General features: G+C 34.9%; 1 protein-coding gene across 12 annotated transcripts in view; it reads left to right on the forward strand.

Moving 5' to 3' along the window:
- MEF2C (myocyte enhancer factor 2C) overlaps positions 1-14,989 on the forward strand; it is a 162,198-nt gene that overhangs the window by 83,814 nt on the left and 63,395 nt on the right. For all 12 annotated transcript variants that reach the window (XM_079144418.1, XM_079144419.1, XM_079144416.1 and 9 more), the window contains one exon: positions 6,227-6,430. In XM_079144418.1, coding sequence (XP_079000544.1) covers positions 6,227-6,430 — 204 coding nt within the window. The remainder of the gene's footprint in view (positions 1-6,226; positions 6,431-14,989) is intronic.

Consider the following 14,989-nt stretch of genomic DNA (forward strand, 5'->3'; position numbering starts at 1 on the left):
ACAGTTCTCATCACTAAGCTTTCCCTTCTTTTGAACTCCTTACTCTTTCAACAGTGCTTTATAACTATATTCTGTAAAACAAAATGGAACCCCTATGTGCCTCTTCACATGGCATCGGTGTCTCAGACCTTGGAAAATATCTCACATTTGACTTATAACTGTTTTTTTGAGTGGTATAAATCATACCAGATTTCCTTAATGGCTCCTCATGCAAAATTGTCTCAGACCCTACATCAATCTGTTCACTATCCTGTAGATGATCTAATTTAGTCAGTGCCTTCTTAACATGAAACTCTAAACACTGCGTATAGTGCCAAAGGTGGTTCTGACTAACAGAAAGATCAGTAGTCTAATTAATTCTCGCCGTGGAACACACCTTTAGATCCTTTTCTCAAAATCAGCAACCATTAATTTTCCTCAAACCTGGGCTTGTGTAATATGAATGCAGTCTTTAAAATTACCTCTGCTTGATTCATCTTGTTTGTGACACAGCTTCATAAAATCTATAGACGGAGCTGTGGATGCAGACCCTACCGGCTCTGAGCTAACTTGGTAGCCCAGATTTATGCTATACACAAAGTTAATAAGCATGTCCTGTGCACCTTCATCTAAGCCAGTGATAAAAATGTTGCCTGGGAACAAGAAAATTACTCCCCTCCATGGAACTGTACTAGTCTTTTCCTTAAACTTAACATTGATCAATTAATTCAACCTCTGTAAGTATAGTTCTTTAGCCATATTTCAACCAGCTAACTTACTACCTGCCAACCTCAAATATATAATATTGTACATGAGGATTTCACCAATTTGCCAAGTACACATTCTTTAAAACTCAGAACTCTTCAGAAAGTTCAAATAATTTTTTGCTTAACAAATACAGTCATCCTTAACCCTTGATCCTCCCCTTTCTTTCTGTATCCTGTGATTGTAAAATGCAGTTTTTATCTTAGGATTTTTCCATCCTTCATGATGAGTCATCCAGGCAAGGAATAAAAGCTACTATTCTCTGAACGTCTCGAAATATTTAAGTCTAGAGCATCTGTATGTACATTTTTCTCTTCAGACATTATCTAATTTCTGTATTATAAATTCCAAATGAATATAATTACTTTCTCTTAAAAGATTCAGGTCACTAACATGTTAACCAAACTTTTTAGTAAAAAAAAAAAAAAAAGTATACATATTCAGATCTTATTTTTGAAAGGTTAAATTGTCAAAAGATAAGCAAAAAATGATCTACTGGTAGCAGAAAACTATTCTGAGACAATCAGACTTTAAAATAGTATTTCCATTCTGCAGCCCATTCCTTCAGTAAAGGGTGCTTCAGTGCGCCTTACTGGGAGCCTGCCTGTGGCCAGATGGAAGGGGAGGGGACACCATGCCACTATTGCTCTTTACCAAGTACAGGATAAGAAGTCACCAATATGGTGGATTTTATTTCATATTCATCTTGATTGGGTTAACACATACTATTATTTTTCTTGATCACTATAGAGAAAATGTTGATCTGAAAACAAAGACTGAATTCACCCAACTCTAGATAAAAATACAATTTCAAACCATTAGACATGACTAAAAATATAACTCTGTTGATCAAGTAATGCATTTTGTTCCAAATAAAGAAATTTCCTTTTAAGCATTAAGGAATTAAATGACTTTTCTCCAACCACAAGGAAGTGACATAAACAAAAGAGATATTATTTCATGTAACAGAAGCCACAACACCCATCAAATGTCTGAGATGCAGAGTTTTCAATAAATATTGTTTATATAATGTTTGGCATGTATAAAATGCTTAATTAAAATTAGTTGAATTATTTTTATGTTTCTGTGAGTATATTTTCCTGACTTCTTCGGAATTGAATTGTATGTAGCTGCTTTTGATGAACGTGCCTTTTCTCAATTGCAAATTCTAATATTAATTTCTGTTTTATACCCCATAAATTCTATACATATTGTCACAAAGGGGAGTGATACCTGCCCTTATGATAGGATTTAAAATTCAGGGTTATTGTGAAACTGAATAATGAAACATCTTCTTAAAATGTGATCAAAAACATTGAGGGCTATTTAAAGATTCAACAGGCAAAGATAATAACATAAAATGGTCAGTGTTTACAAGGTAGTTTTGCTTTCTATGCATATGTACTTATTAAATTTCTTTAGTTCTGAAAACTAGATGTTGAATTACAGTGCCCACTTAAATAATATTGGTTTTATTCTTCTTTGGATGTACCTTGATTAATGTAAACACTGAGAAAGAGCATCTCTTTACCTAACTACTGTAAAAACAGCATTGTGACTCACCTAAGGTTCAAAATATGCTATTGAAATAGAAATATGGCCTTGCCCCATTACAAACTATTGTCAAGTTATGAAAAATGTAATCATTACAATACATTATTATATTTGAGTATAAAAGCTCTGGATTGCAATCTTTGTCACTGAGTGGCATATTTTAAACGAAGAGTAATATTCCAGATCTCTTTGGAAAGCTTAAAACTTAAAAACAATTTTACCTAATGATGAACAATGAGAAAAAGCTTTATAAAATACATTTTGAGTATGCTATGAAGAATATGAACATAATACAGAATTAAATTTAGAGCAATTAAGAGTAGATTTTGAAGATATTTTCTTGAATGCTTTAATATAGTCATCATCATTTCAGTTTGCAGTTTTAATGAAAAGAAGCTATATGCACTGACTTTTTGACAGGTATTATTAAATAAGTATGCATTATCCAGCAGCCTATTTGGTTACACAAAAGTTGAGGAGCATCTAAGAGTAAACACAAACGTAGTTTTAGTGATATTTTCGAACTGAGATACACTTTGATGGCGAGTGTTGTAACATGCTAAATTCTGAGGTTTGAATACAACAGAAACCGTACTGTATTGAGACATTCCACCTACAGTTTGTGGTCATGAAGTCTGATTAAAAGTGGTTTGAGACATATGAAAGTATTTTGGGCCAGTGCCTTCTGTTTTGAATCTATTCTGTAGCCTATTTCATTGAATGAAATATCATCATGCAGTTATAGTTTCCTAACTAAATTGCATCTGAAAGAAATATTAAGTGACATTTTGAATGATTCTGTGTACTTAATGATTATATTTCTTTAGTCTCTAGCCCATCCTTAATATCAGTTGTAACTCATCTGAGTGAACCAGAATAAATGTTTCTAAAGTTGTACGGTAATCAGATATGAAAATAAAATGCTAGCTGTATTTTTTCAGAAGTGCTTGAGAGAAACAATAATCATGAATAGAAGGTGAGACACTGGCAATTATTACAGAGAAAAACTGTCCACGTTGAAATGCAAATGACATCTGAATAGATACAGACTAGCTGATGTGGGCTGGCTGATACCAAATGCTTTTTTCTGCAAAGGATGGTCAGCAGGGATAGTTCAGCTTTATCTTTCTATTGGGAGTAGTAGCCACCTTAAATAGTCCTAATCTGTGGATTCTTCAAGACACTAAGGCATATATTTTGTTAGTTCTCCATTTCCTGCTTAGTCAACTAAGAAATGGATGGGAACCAAGATTTATGGAGCATTTACTCTAAGCACTGTACTCTGTAATGCACATACATTATTTTACATAATTCTCACAGCAGACTTGACAGTAGGTATTATCTCCATTTTATAGATGAAAAATCAAACTCCAAGAAGTTTATGTGAATTTCTCATGTGTAGCAAAGAGCACATTCAGCATTCAAACCTAGGGTTCTCTAAATCTAGACTCCATGTCCTTTCCTTTCTCCTATGCTACCATCAATGCCACTGCAATAAAGTTAATTATTATTAAGTACAAGTTTATCCTTTAAAAATTCTATGTATGAATTTTCCTGGAAAAAGTTACCACATAACTTTATATAACCTACATCAACTTATTATTTCTAAAGACTTGACACAATAGTTTCCCATATTCAGTTTTTATTCTGCAGACATTTACCTTGTGCTCATGTCTGTCTACTGCTCTGGGCACCAGGAGACAGCAGTGAGCAAAACAAAAATGGCACATACCCTTGTGGAGCATGCACTATAGTGCAGATACATAAATTAAACAAATCATGACAAGAAATATACAAATTATAACATGTCAGAGCTACTAAGGAAAAATGAAGGGTGATAAGCAAAACAATAACTAGCTACCAAAATGTGCAGAAATGAGGAGACTGGGGACCAGATTTTCTTTCTGCTAGCCCATGGTTCCTGTCAATACATTTATTTAGGTGTTAGGATTGGGAGTGGGAGTAGAAGGAGTAATTGAAAGCTCACTCTGAACTGGGCAAGGTGGCACAGGCCTGTAATTCTAGTGGCTCAGGAGGCTGAGGTAGGAGGGTTGCAAGTTTGAGGCCAGCCTCAATGACTCAGTGAGGCCCTAAGCAACTTAGTGAGATCCTGTCTCAAAACAAAATAAAAAGAACTGAAGATTCAGGATGTACTCATTGGTACAGCACCCTGGGTTCAAGCCCCAGTACTAAAAAATGCACCTCACTCTGAGTAGAGAAAGGGCACAGGGGAAAGGAGGAGGGGACAGAAAGGGGAAATATTGGGGACTGAAGTGGAGAAAATTATACTCCATGTTTGTATGATCATGTCAAAATGAACCCCAATATTATGTGTAACTATGATACACTAATAAATAAGTTAAAAAAAAAAGCTCACTCTTGAGTTTGGGTGGCTGAGCTTATGAGCTTATGAAGAGATGGTAAATCCAGAAGGGGGAGTAAAGATAATGAGGTTGAGCTTTGGAGGTTTCTATTCCTAGGACATTTTGATCAATGTAGGACTGCAGAACATCCATGGGGTATCTGGAGACAGAAAGAAAGAATGGGAATCTAGATTTAGGAATTACAAACACATAGTAGAAAAAAAATGGGCTGGCCTCTGCTGGATGTGAAGGCAAGAAAAAAATTTAACTAGTCCCTACTGAAATCAGTAGCTAAATTAAGTTAGTCAACATTTCTCAGAGTATGTGCCTCAAAAACCTAGTTCTTAAGAATCATAGTAAGTGTTAAAATAAACAAATAAACAAATGGTTCTGTCAGCCATAAGATGGGAAAGCAGCTTAAACAAAGTTTAAATAGTTTCTTAGCCTCCTTCCGAAACATACTGGGCCATTGAACTTTTCTCAAAGGAGTATTTTATTGGAATGCTCTTCTGCATAATACCTACTGGGAAACACTAGACCATATACAGCCTTATAATTTAAACTGTTCATTCCTTTTCGGTGGGCAGGCTGGAATACAAGCTGAAGTTCAATCAAGAGAAGGCTGAGATGGGAAGAGTGAAAGATATGCATTTACTTTTGGTGGGATTGACAGGTAGGAAGAGAACAGTGCAAGAATGGGAGCTGTTGAGGACAGCTCATGAGCAGAAAGACAGAATTTACAGATTGAGCTGAATTGAGGAGGGAATGATGCCAGGCAGAGAGATCCTCCAAGACAGGAAGCTGTTAGGCTGGTCGAAAGTGAAATGATAAGGACATGAATGATCGAGCTGCCTGGGAAATAGACAAGTGTGAACTTGAGAAATATTTTGAGGGAAGGAATTATGGGACTTGGTAATAGATTAGATTAAAAGAAGAAAAAATCAAAAATAACAATATGGTTTCTGACCTGAGAGGGGAAAAAAGATATGCAAAAGAATGAAAACAAAATCCTCACAGTATTATGGCTAAAGTACTTCACAATGCCTTGATGGATTTCTAGAAAAAATAATACAACTTTGAGAACACAGTCAAGCTTTCCAGTGTTTTCAATTAAGTGGCATGAAACTAAACAAGGTTAAGGAAAATGCTAAGCTCATAATGTCTTGTCCAGTCTTCAAATGGTCAAAAAAAAACAAGTTTTAAACTTATAGTTGGAAAAGATGCTAAGCATGCTGAAATTAATCTTTTAAAAATCTTAAATGGTTCAAAGAAATATGAGCAGTTCTCTGATCACCTTAAGATGCTGAACATTAAATCTTGCATTTCCAGTTTCATGTTATGCAACAAGCTAGGAATCTCACATTTTAAAATTCTGAGCAGAAATTAGTTTAGATTTATTTGCTTTCTCTCCAAATGTGTTAGTGCCCAAAGCTCTAACAACTGCACACCATTGTTTTGTAAAGGGAAAAAAAAAAAAAAAAAATACTGCAAACAGACACACAGACACATGCACAAATGTTTTTTCTTTAAAAAAGAAAAAATTGCCTGCTATCTTTTTTTTCCAGGTGACATTTACAAAGAGGAAATTTGGGTTGATGAAGAAAGCTTACGAGCTGAGCGTGCTGTGTGACTGTGAGATTGCACTGATCATCTTCAACAGCACCAACAAGCTGTTCCAGTACGCCAGCACCGACATGGACAAGGTGCTGCTCAAGTACACGGAGTACAATGAGCCGCATGAGAGCCGGACAAACTCGGACATCGTGGAGGTGAGAGAGCGAGCTTGCTGAGCTCCAGGCTTCGGCAGAGCCTTGCCGGTGTAGGCCTCCCCAACACACACACACACACACCACCTTTTTCCTAAGATGTTCACAGTCTCATAGATATCTATGAGATATCACCCCGATTCCTCCAATATTTCCCTCCCCATGTCCTCTAAGTGCAAGTTAAAGTGATAGGATAGGGACAAGGTAGGATCCGGCCCTTGCTAGAAATCAAGTTCCAGGATCAAATCTGTCACCTTATCCTTCATGAGTGTACAATGCCCATTTGTCTGTTATCAGTAGTCTAGAGTCAGAAACTGGTTAAGGGCAGCTCATCCACATTTCACATAATTTCTGATGATAGGAGTATGTAATAGTTTCCCAACATAGTCCAAGAAAAGATATTTTTAAAAAATATTTTTAAAATGAACTCACTCCAACCTTACACTTCAATTTTTCTCTTCTAATTCATTGTTTCATATGCATTCTTGCTAGAAATGTAAAAATAATTATTCTCCAAAAAATGTTTTTTTTCTTAAAAATTATATCATTTTGTATAGCAGTGAAATCCATTGTATGGAATCAGAAAACAGCTGAAAGAGGAATTTCTAAATTTTAGCTCCATGTTTCATCAAAGTCATATTGAAAACTTTGGCAAAAATAAATGAGCATCATGTTAAAACTCAAAAATGTTTTAGATTGGATATCATGAGTCACATGCCAAACAATTTTAATCTAAACTATTTGAATACTTTCACCAGGTATCCCATTTATATGCTGGGACCTGGCAGTGCCCTTCATGAGGGATGACCCCTAAACCAAAGAGAGAGGGTGTAATGAAAATTGCTCCCATCTGCCTATCTTCCTCACCTATTTGTCTGCTCTTGGTTTACTAGTTTGTGCCTGCTTTCCCAGAATTAGAAGAAAATAAATATTTCAGAAATATGTTCTCAGAGTCACTCTTCCTGTGGCTGAGGCTGGTTCCATATTATGGAAAAAAAATCTAGGACTAATTCTCATGAAATTAATATGCCTCCCACATCCGCCTTTCTTTTATACCTGCTTGTCGTAATTGACTAAGACTAATTCTCATTTCTTTGATTTTATGTGAGAGTTTTTCAGAAGTATTGAGCTGATCAATTTTTTAATTTTTTTTTGTATTTTTTTTTTGTCTAATAAGGCCAAGCAAATAACTACAGTGACACAGATGTGTGTAAGTTGACCTTCTGTGCTTAAGATACTGCACATCATTATAGTTTCTCATTGATTGATGATTTGAATTGTTTGCTTGCCTTGATCATCCAATTTAAGATTGCTTGTAAAATTTACCTGCATTTCAGAGTTTTAATTCAAACACACCTAAATGTGAAAGTACATGAACAAACCCAAAGGTGAACAGAACTAGTTGGTTGTCAGACCTCATAGGTGCCTATGTGTGCATGTGAGTGGATGTGAACAGACACATTTATAACATTTTCCCAAAACAAAAAACTTTATACTCCATCTCTTTACTAGAACCATCACAACAGAAATTTCAGGTTAACAAACAAATTTAAGTTGAAATTTGTCATTAAACTATTCCAGTCATTAATGTACCATGAAATGCAGTAGGAACATAATGAACCAACTGGAAAATGTGTTCACTTTTAAGATTTGTTCCATAAAAGAGTTTAAAATTTAGAAAAATCATGCTCCGAGGGTTTTGCTTAGGAATATACTCTTATGACTTAAAGGTGACTTAAAATTTCACATACTGTATGAGATTTTCATATTCCTGCACAGGTGGATATCAGAGAGTCAGATCACATCTTAAAGGGCCAGTGAGAATGGTACTAGGTCAAGGGTCATAGGTCTTGCATTTGAATCTTGTCTGTCACCATCATGCTGTGTGGCAGTTAATTTCTCTGGGATGATATTTTCTTATCTCAAAAATGAAAGAAGCTGGGGATTGAAATTTAGTAACTCAGTGGTAGAATTCCTGCTTAGCATTGATGAGACTCTTGGTTCAATTCCACCAAAAATTAAATAAATAAAGAAGTAAATAGGTATCAAATCTGAAAATATTTTGCTGCATGCTCATGGTCATCATTCTTATTATTATTTACTACCAGGGATTGAAACCAGTGGTGCTTCACCCCTGAGCTATACCCCCAACTCTTTTCCTTTTTTAAATTTTATTTTGAAATGGACTGACCTCCAATTTGCAGGCCTCCTGCTGTAGCCTCCCAAGTTGTTGGGATTACAGGTGTGTGCTACTATGCCTGGCTAAAAAAAATTTTTAAAGCAGAATAAATATTTTTTAAACAGAATAAAGGAGCAGCTCCATTTTATCTTTCTAATTTTTTTTTTTTTTTTTTTTTTTTTGCATTTAACATCAGTAGATTAAAATTCTGAATCTCTCAACACAACATATCCTGGAACTGAGTCTGTAGCTTAGTGGTGAGAGCACTTGCCTAGCACACACAAAGTCCTAGGTTTAATCACCACCACTGCAAAAAAAAAAAAAAAAAAAAAAAAAAAAAAAAAAAAAAGCAAAACAAAACAAAACACAACATTCCGGTGCTCCTTGACCAAAATTTAGAGAGTCTATGGCTCAATTCTCTGGATGAACATAACATGCAAATCTAATACATTATGAGTCTGCCCTCCTCAATTGCCTGAATCACACATTCTTCGCATAGCTGCCTTTTCTACATTTTAGTAATGACAGAGATGATGGAGAAAGGAGTAAAGCAAGCTTGATAAAATTTTATAGCCCCCTCACAAGGAATGTTTTTCAAAGTGCTGATCACTGAAGTCAGAATGCTTGAGATACTTGGTGGAGAATTAGGGCTTTGGGTGGAAAACTGCATTTATGACAAGTTCTCCGAGTAATTCTTGGACACAGTAAGTTTGAAAACCTCTAAAACCCTAAGACATAAATTGTGTTAGAAGCTAAGAACCTGCAATACATCAGGGACTGGAGAAATCCAATCTTAGAATGGGATCTAACATAAAGTTGAAAGTTAAGATAGTTTACTACTCCTGGGTCAAATTTTAAATCCTATTTATTTTAATTTAATGGAATACATTTAACTGAGCAAGTTTAATGAGGAGCATAATATGTTTCATGAAGGGTCATTAGTTTTATATTTCCCATTTGGACCATTACCTCTCTCCCCAAACCCTCTAAAAAGAGTTTACTCACAAGAAAGAAAAAAGAAAGAGTTGTGGGGTATGTGTGGGGGGGAAATAATATGATTTCCAGCATTTAGACTGAAATACAAATCTCTGGGCCATACCAGAGTAGTGTTATAGGGTCATAGGAAGTAGTGCAGTGTGTGGGTGTTGAAAAAAATTCCTCCTTTTAGCAAGAACGCTTTGTGTAATTATCATGTCTTTGCTTGATAATTAGTACTACTGTTACAGTGGCACAAAGATTCACATAGGTTTAACAGACAGACTGGGATAGGCTTTTTTATTATTATATTATAATGCAGCTTGAATATCTGTTTAGATACAATATATAAATATGCCAGATTTAGTAAATGTGTTAAATTTTTAATCCTTTGGTTTAAAAAAAATAGTTATTGTGTTAAAAGCACTGCCTTTGAAGATAGTTCATTTTATTTAACTGCCTGATACATACACTGGATATTTATCCAAAATGCTAGTTACGAGGCTATTGAAACTCAGTTGGGATTCTGATGGTATGAAGAACTTGCAGTGTCTAGCTCTACTCCTCATCCTCTAAGCCACCTAGGAGAGATTACCCAAGCAGTTTCTTCTGGGCTCTGTTCTTGGAAGAAGATGGGGCTGTTGAGTACTTTGGGATGACCTGACAAATGCAAATCACACAGAACTTGCTAACAGGGCAGTGCTTCACTGAGCAGTGACATAGCAAGCTGCAGTTTACACACAGCACTATTTGAGGGATTCTGAAATAGCAGAAGACAGGCATTCTTGTTAAGGATCAGATTGGAGACAACTGGAAGTCAAAGAAACAGAAGCCTTAGCACAATCTGTGATGTTGAAATGAAGGTGTAGGTTAAGCAATTCAACAAAACTTTCAGGCAGGATGTATTTGGCCAGAGTATTCCAGGTACTCCTTTTAGTGACGGAAGTCCCAGACAGGTCACCTCCCTATCCAGCATAATGAGCGTATTGTTTGGTGCCTGACCAGCAAGGAACCTCTCACCCCTCAGTGACTCAGTGATTCTACTGAGCTGCTCATCTATCTAGAACCAGGAGTCCAGTGATTATTTGTGAAAGGGAGGCAAAACACAGACCCTTTGTTGCTCCCCAGGAAGTGTGAAGGTGGATGTAACTCCTGCAGAAGGAACCTTTGATGCACACCTGTCACAAGAGAGGATTACTGGCTTTTATTTTTAGGTGCAAGAATGGGCGAGTATGTGTGTAGGAGGAGGGAGATTGAGATTATATTTGCCTTAAACTTTGTTTTTTGTCACCTGAATCCTGTTTGGATTCAGACATCTAAAAACCGTTATTGCACAAAATATTTCCTTACACATTAACAGTTAAGGCCTAAATTGAAACTTAAAAGGCCTTAAAATAGCTTATAACTTTTATTGCTTCAGAGTGCTACTGGAGGTTATCAACAAGCTAACTGCCCTTGCATATAGTTTGGTGAAAATAGTTGAATGCAATTTTTTGTTGAAAAGCAAATGCCCCATTTGTGGAATTGAATTTACTTACAAATTCAGTCTTACAGAATTTGGGAATGGATGTAAAATATGACAATATTTCTGTTTTACTTGAACTTTCATTATATCTTAACCAATAAATTGACATATTATTGACATATAAAGACACATTAGACATAGTTATACCCTCCAGTCTCTATACACTCCACTTTGTCTTCGAAATTTTAACAGGTTTTTGCATGACTTCTACTTATTCTTCTTTCAAGTTCGGTTCTAGTTGAATGCCCCCAGGATTGTTTTAGGTGCTTTCCTCTGTTTTAGTCATAATGTGTTCTGTTTTCCCCTCAGACCTCTGTTCAAGTTGTTATCCAGTTGCTGGTTCTACCCTAGATTAGAAACTCCTGAAGGGCAGGATGGTATGCATTTTGCTCACCATCAATCCCCAGTGAGGTCTAGAGAGGGCAGGTTCTTAGAATATATTTAATAGAATAAATAGACAAAAGGCAGACAGACACTCATTTGAAGTTTGAAAAAAATTTTCATAAGTCGAATGAAAATGTTCATTGAAATTTGATAGAACTTCTCAAAGGATTGTGAGAAACACTCAAGTCTACATCTGTGCTATCCCATATGGTAGTCACTGTCCACATGTGGCTTTTCATGTAAATGAATCTCAATTACATAAAATGTTCAATTCAGGTTCACTTTTAAGTGACTAGTGGCTACTCTATTGAATAGGGAAGATAAAGAACCCATTGATCATCATAGAAGTTCTATGAGACAAGACTAGTCCAAGATTGAAATGTGAAGGAGGAGACATTTAAACTAGTGTTTTTATCTCAAATTAATGCCAAGATTAATTATTTAGTTAATTTTTTTCCTCATATAAAATATGAAGAGTGCATTGCAGATGTGAAAAATTGAGTAGCCTTATCACTTTAGATCCAGAGTACAAATGTTCACTCTGATTGAGACACCAATGTAGAACTAAACATTCATTGCAAAACTAAAAGTATGTCTTACTCCTAACCTTGTAACCACAGAGTCAATAAGTAAACTCACTATCTGGTCAGCAAACACGTGCAAGCTGTCCAGGCTGATCAGGAGCCCTGACCATGTAAGCTAGATAATGTGAGCTGGATTGTTTATTTGTTTAACTTGAAATTCATGAACAGAGAAAGATAGATCTTTCTTGTCACTATCTTAAATTTACATGAAACAACATTGGACTCAGTATTTAACTTTATAGTAAGTAACTTAATTTCTTCAGGAAAAATAGTCTTTTTCTTTGTGAAAGAATTTAGATAATATTCTTGAAGTAAATTACAAATTCTTCTTAGGTTTACTTTAAAATACATTTGAAATGGTTCTTACTGATACTGACTCAGCAAGCCTGCCTTGTCCTCTGTTAAATCAAGGATATAATTGCTTTTCAATTGATAGTTTGAAAAATGAATAAATTAGTATATTTCATAAAGACTTAAGCCTTCAGTATTGAGACTTCCAAGGGCAAAATCATGATTCTGAAAAAGTTTTTGCATATTTTTCAATTTTGTTTATATATCTCTGAAGTGTTTACTAATACTTATAAGCCATATTTGCATTGGTTCCCAAAAGTCTAAAAGAACAAATTAGACTAAAAATTTTTAAATGTATTCATGTTTCTCAAAACTATATCACAATGATTTTATATATCAAATTTGAAGAGCTCTTTGTTTAAAATAATGTATTTACTTAATTTGCATATGCTTTGCACACATAAAAAGCTGTTTCACATCTCATTTATTAAGAAAATAATCATTGTTGAACAATAGTGTGCATATTAGATTATGTAAGTCATATGTACAAGGCAATAAAACAGAATTTTCTCTCATCTCTGTTACTGTATAGCTCTAATGGTTTATAGGCATTAGTACTAACATAGTCAACATAAAATTATTTAATAACAGTAGGAATAAAAAAGATGATTTCAAAATGCAACCTTCTGTCAGTAATATAACTTCTTTACCATTATTATTATTTTACATGAGCCTTCTTGCTAGAGTAAATGGAGGTTCTCACGTGTTTCCCCATTTATACCTGAAAGTAAAAAGGGAAAAAACATTTAGCTTGGAACAGAATTGTCAGTTTTACTGATATTTATAGATTTCACCGTGTGTATAACTCATGGGGTAGCGGCATACTGGGACCTCAGGTGGCATTCTAGTCATCCATAGCACCTAAATAAATAAGTAACATTGTTTGACTTTAAAGGATATCAAATAAAATAAGAAAGATTAGAACACTCTTACTTCAAGATTTGTTACTGAATATATAGTGAAATAGTAAAAAATGAAGACAGTAATAATTTTGAGTTCTTCCTAGAGTCAGAGTAAAAGAGATGGCTCTTAAAACATCAAAGGAATGCTTATTATTTCAGTTTCTTCACTGTATTGCTGGATTTTTTGTTTGGTTTTGTTTTGGTTTGTTTTTAAATTGCAAATCTCTTTTCCTATAGTCAAACTAATCCATAGGACATTTTGGAAAAGACTTGATAAAACTCACAACAGAGTAGGAAGATAGATTATATTATTGTAAATATATCCTATTTTGCCACTAGTTACTTGGCATATTGTCTTGTCAGACTCCTCTGTGGGGTTGAGTATATTCTGCTACCCTGAAATTTAACCATCTGATGGAAGTTCTGTATAAGAGAAAAAAATTCTCTGTCAATTATTTCTAAAGGTCATAGAGTTAATGACTAACTGGGAGGTTAATTAGATTCTGAAAGCCTCTTCATATCAATTAAATCTCTTATCTTTATGTTTTAGTAAATAAACTCAGTAACTATTTAGAGCTACTGTTCTAGAATATGAAACATTATAAACAGTAAGCTGTACAATGGGTGGTTGGCTTATTCTCACATCTTAAAATTTTACAAGAAAATTGATACATAAATTAATAATAGTAACTCCTCTTTCACAGTTTCTGAATTAGATACTTTTGTTTTCCAAAATAGCATGCAAATTACTCCTTAGTCATAAACAAATAACATCACCATTTCCCTAAGGAAGCCATGTCATAGAGAGAAAAACTGAAGTTAGTGTTATTCTGATCATAAACTACTGATCTAAAACCAACTTCATTTTTTTTTTCTTTCTTGTTCTAAAGTTGAATTACTTTCAATGTTCTACTTTTTTTTTTTTTTTCCTATGTTGGGAATTGAACCCAGGGCCTTGGACATGGTGGTCAAGTGCTCTAACACTGATCTTTATCCCTAGCCCTATTGTACAGATTTCCAAATAAATGATGTATTTACCTCTGTGGTATAACAATTACAAACCAAGTCATTTCTGTTATGTGAATTCTTCCTGGATAATAGAACCAGATTTCAGATGAAATGAAATAGATCTATACTAATCAATAAGATAGCCATTAGTCATCTGTGGCTATAGAAACTGAAATTAAAACTTCAGGTATAAGTCCTACTTTTGATTAGCCACTCTTGACATACTCAATAGCTATATGAGACTAGTGGCTCTCACGTTAAACTGTCCATCACCAAGGAAACTTTGTATTGGGCAGTAAATGGTGAAAGTAGTGAATCTAACAAACTTGTTCATTGAGATAACTGGCATGATGATAGATGGATACAGCCTAATAAAGTACATGTGAACTGGAGAGCAGATAGTTATTTTGTCCTGTATCCCTGCGGCAGGCATTTATTACATGCCTACTGTGCATCAGAGTCTGAGCCTGGGCAGAGAAACCCAGTTAGGAAAACTGAGCCACTCAATCAGTGTTTATTCAAGGAACAGAATATTTGTTAAAATAAATGTCATTTTTGTGGAGCAAGATGAAAGAATAGAGAGAACCCTGAGCCTGAAATCACTTTGAGGAAGAAGAGAAAATGGAGGAAGGACAGGGAAGATGAGTAGTAAGA

The sequence above is a fragment of the Sciurus vulgaris genome, assembly GCF_902686455.1.
Source record: "Sciurus vulgaris genome assembly, chromosome: 6".
Classification (NCBI taxonomy): domain Eukaryota; kingdom Metazoa; phylum Chordata; class Mammalia; order Rodentia; family Sciuridae; genus Sciurus; species Sciurus vulgaris.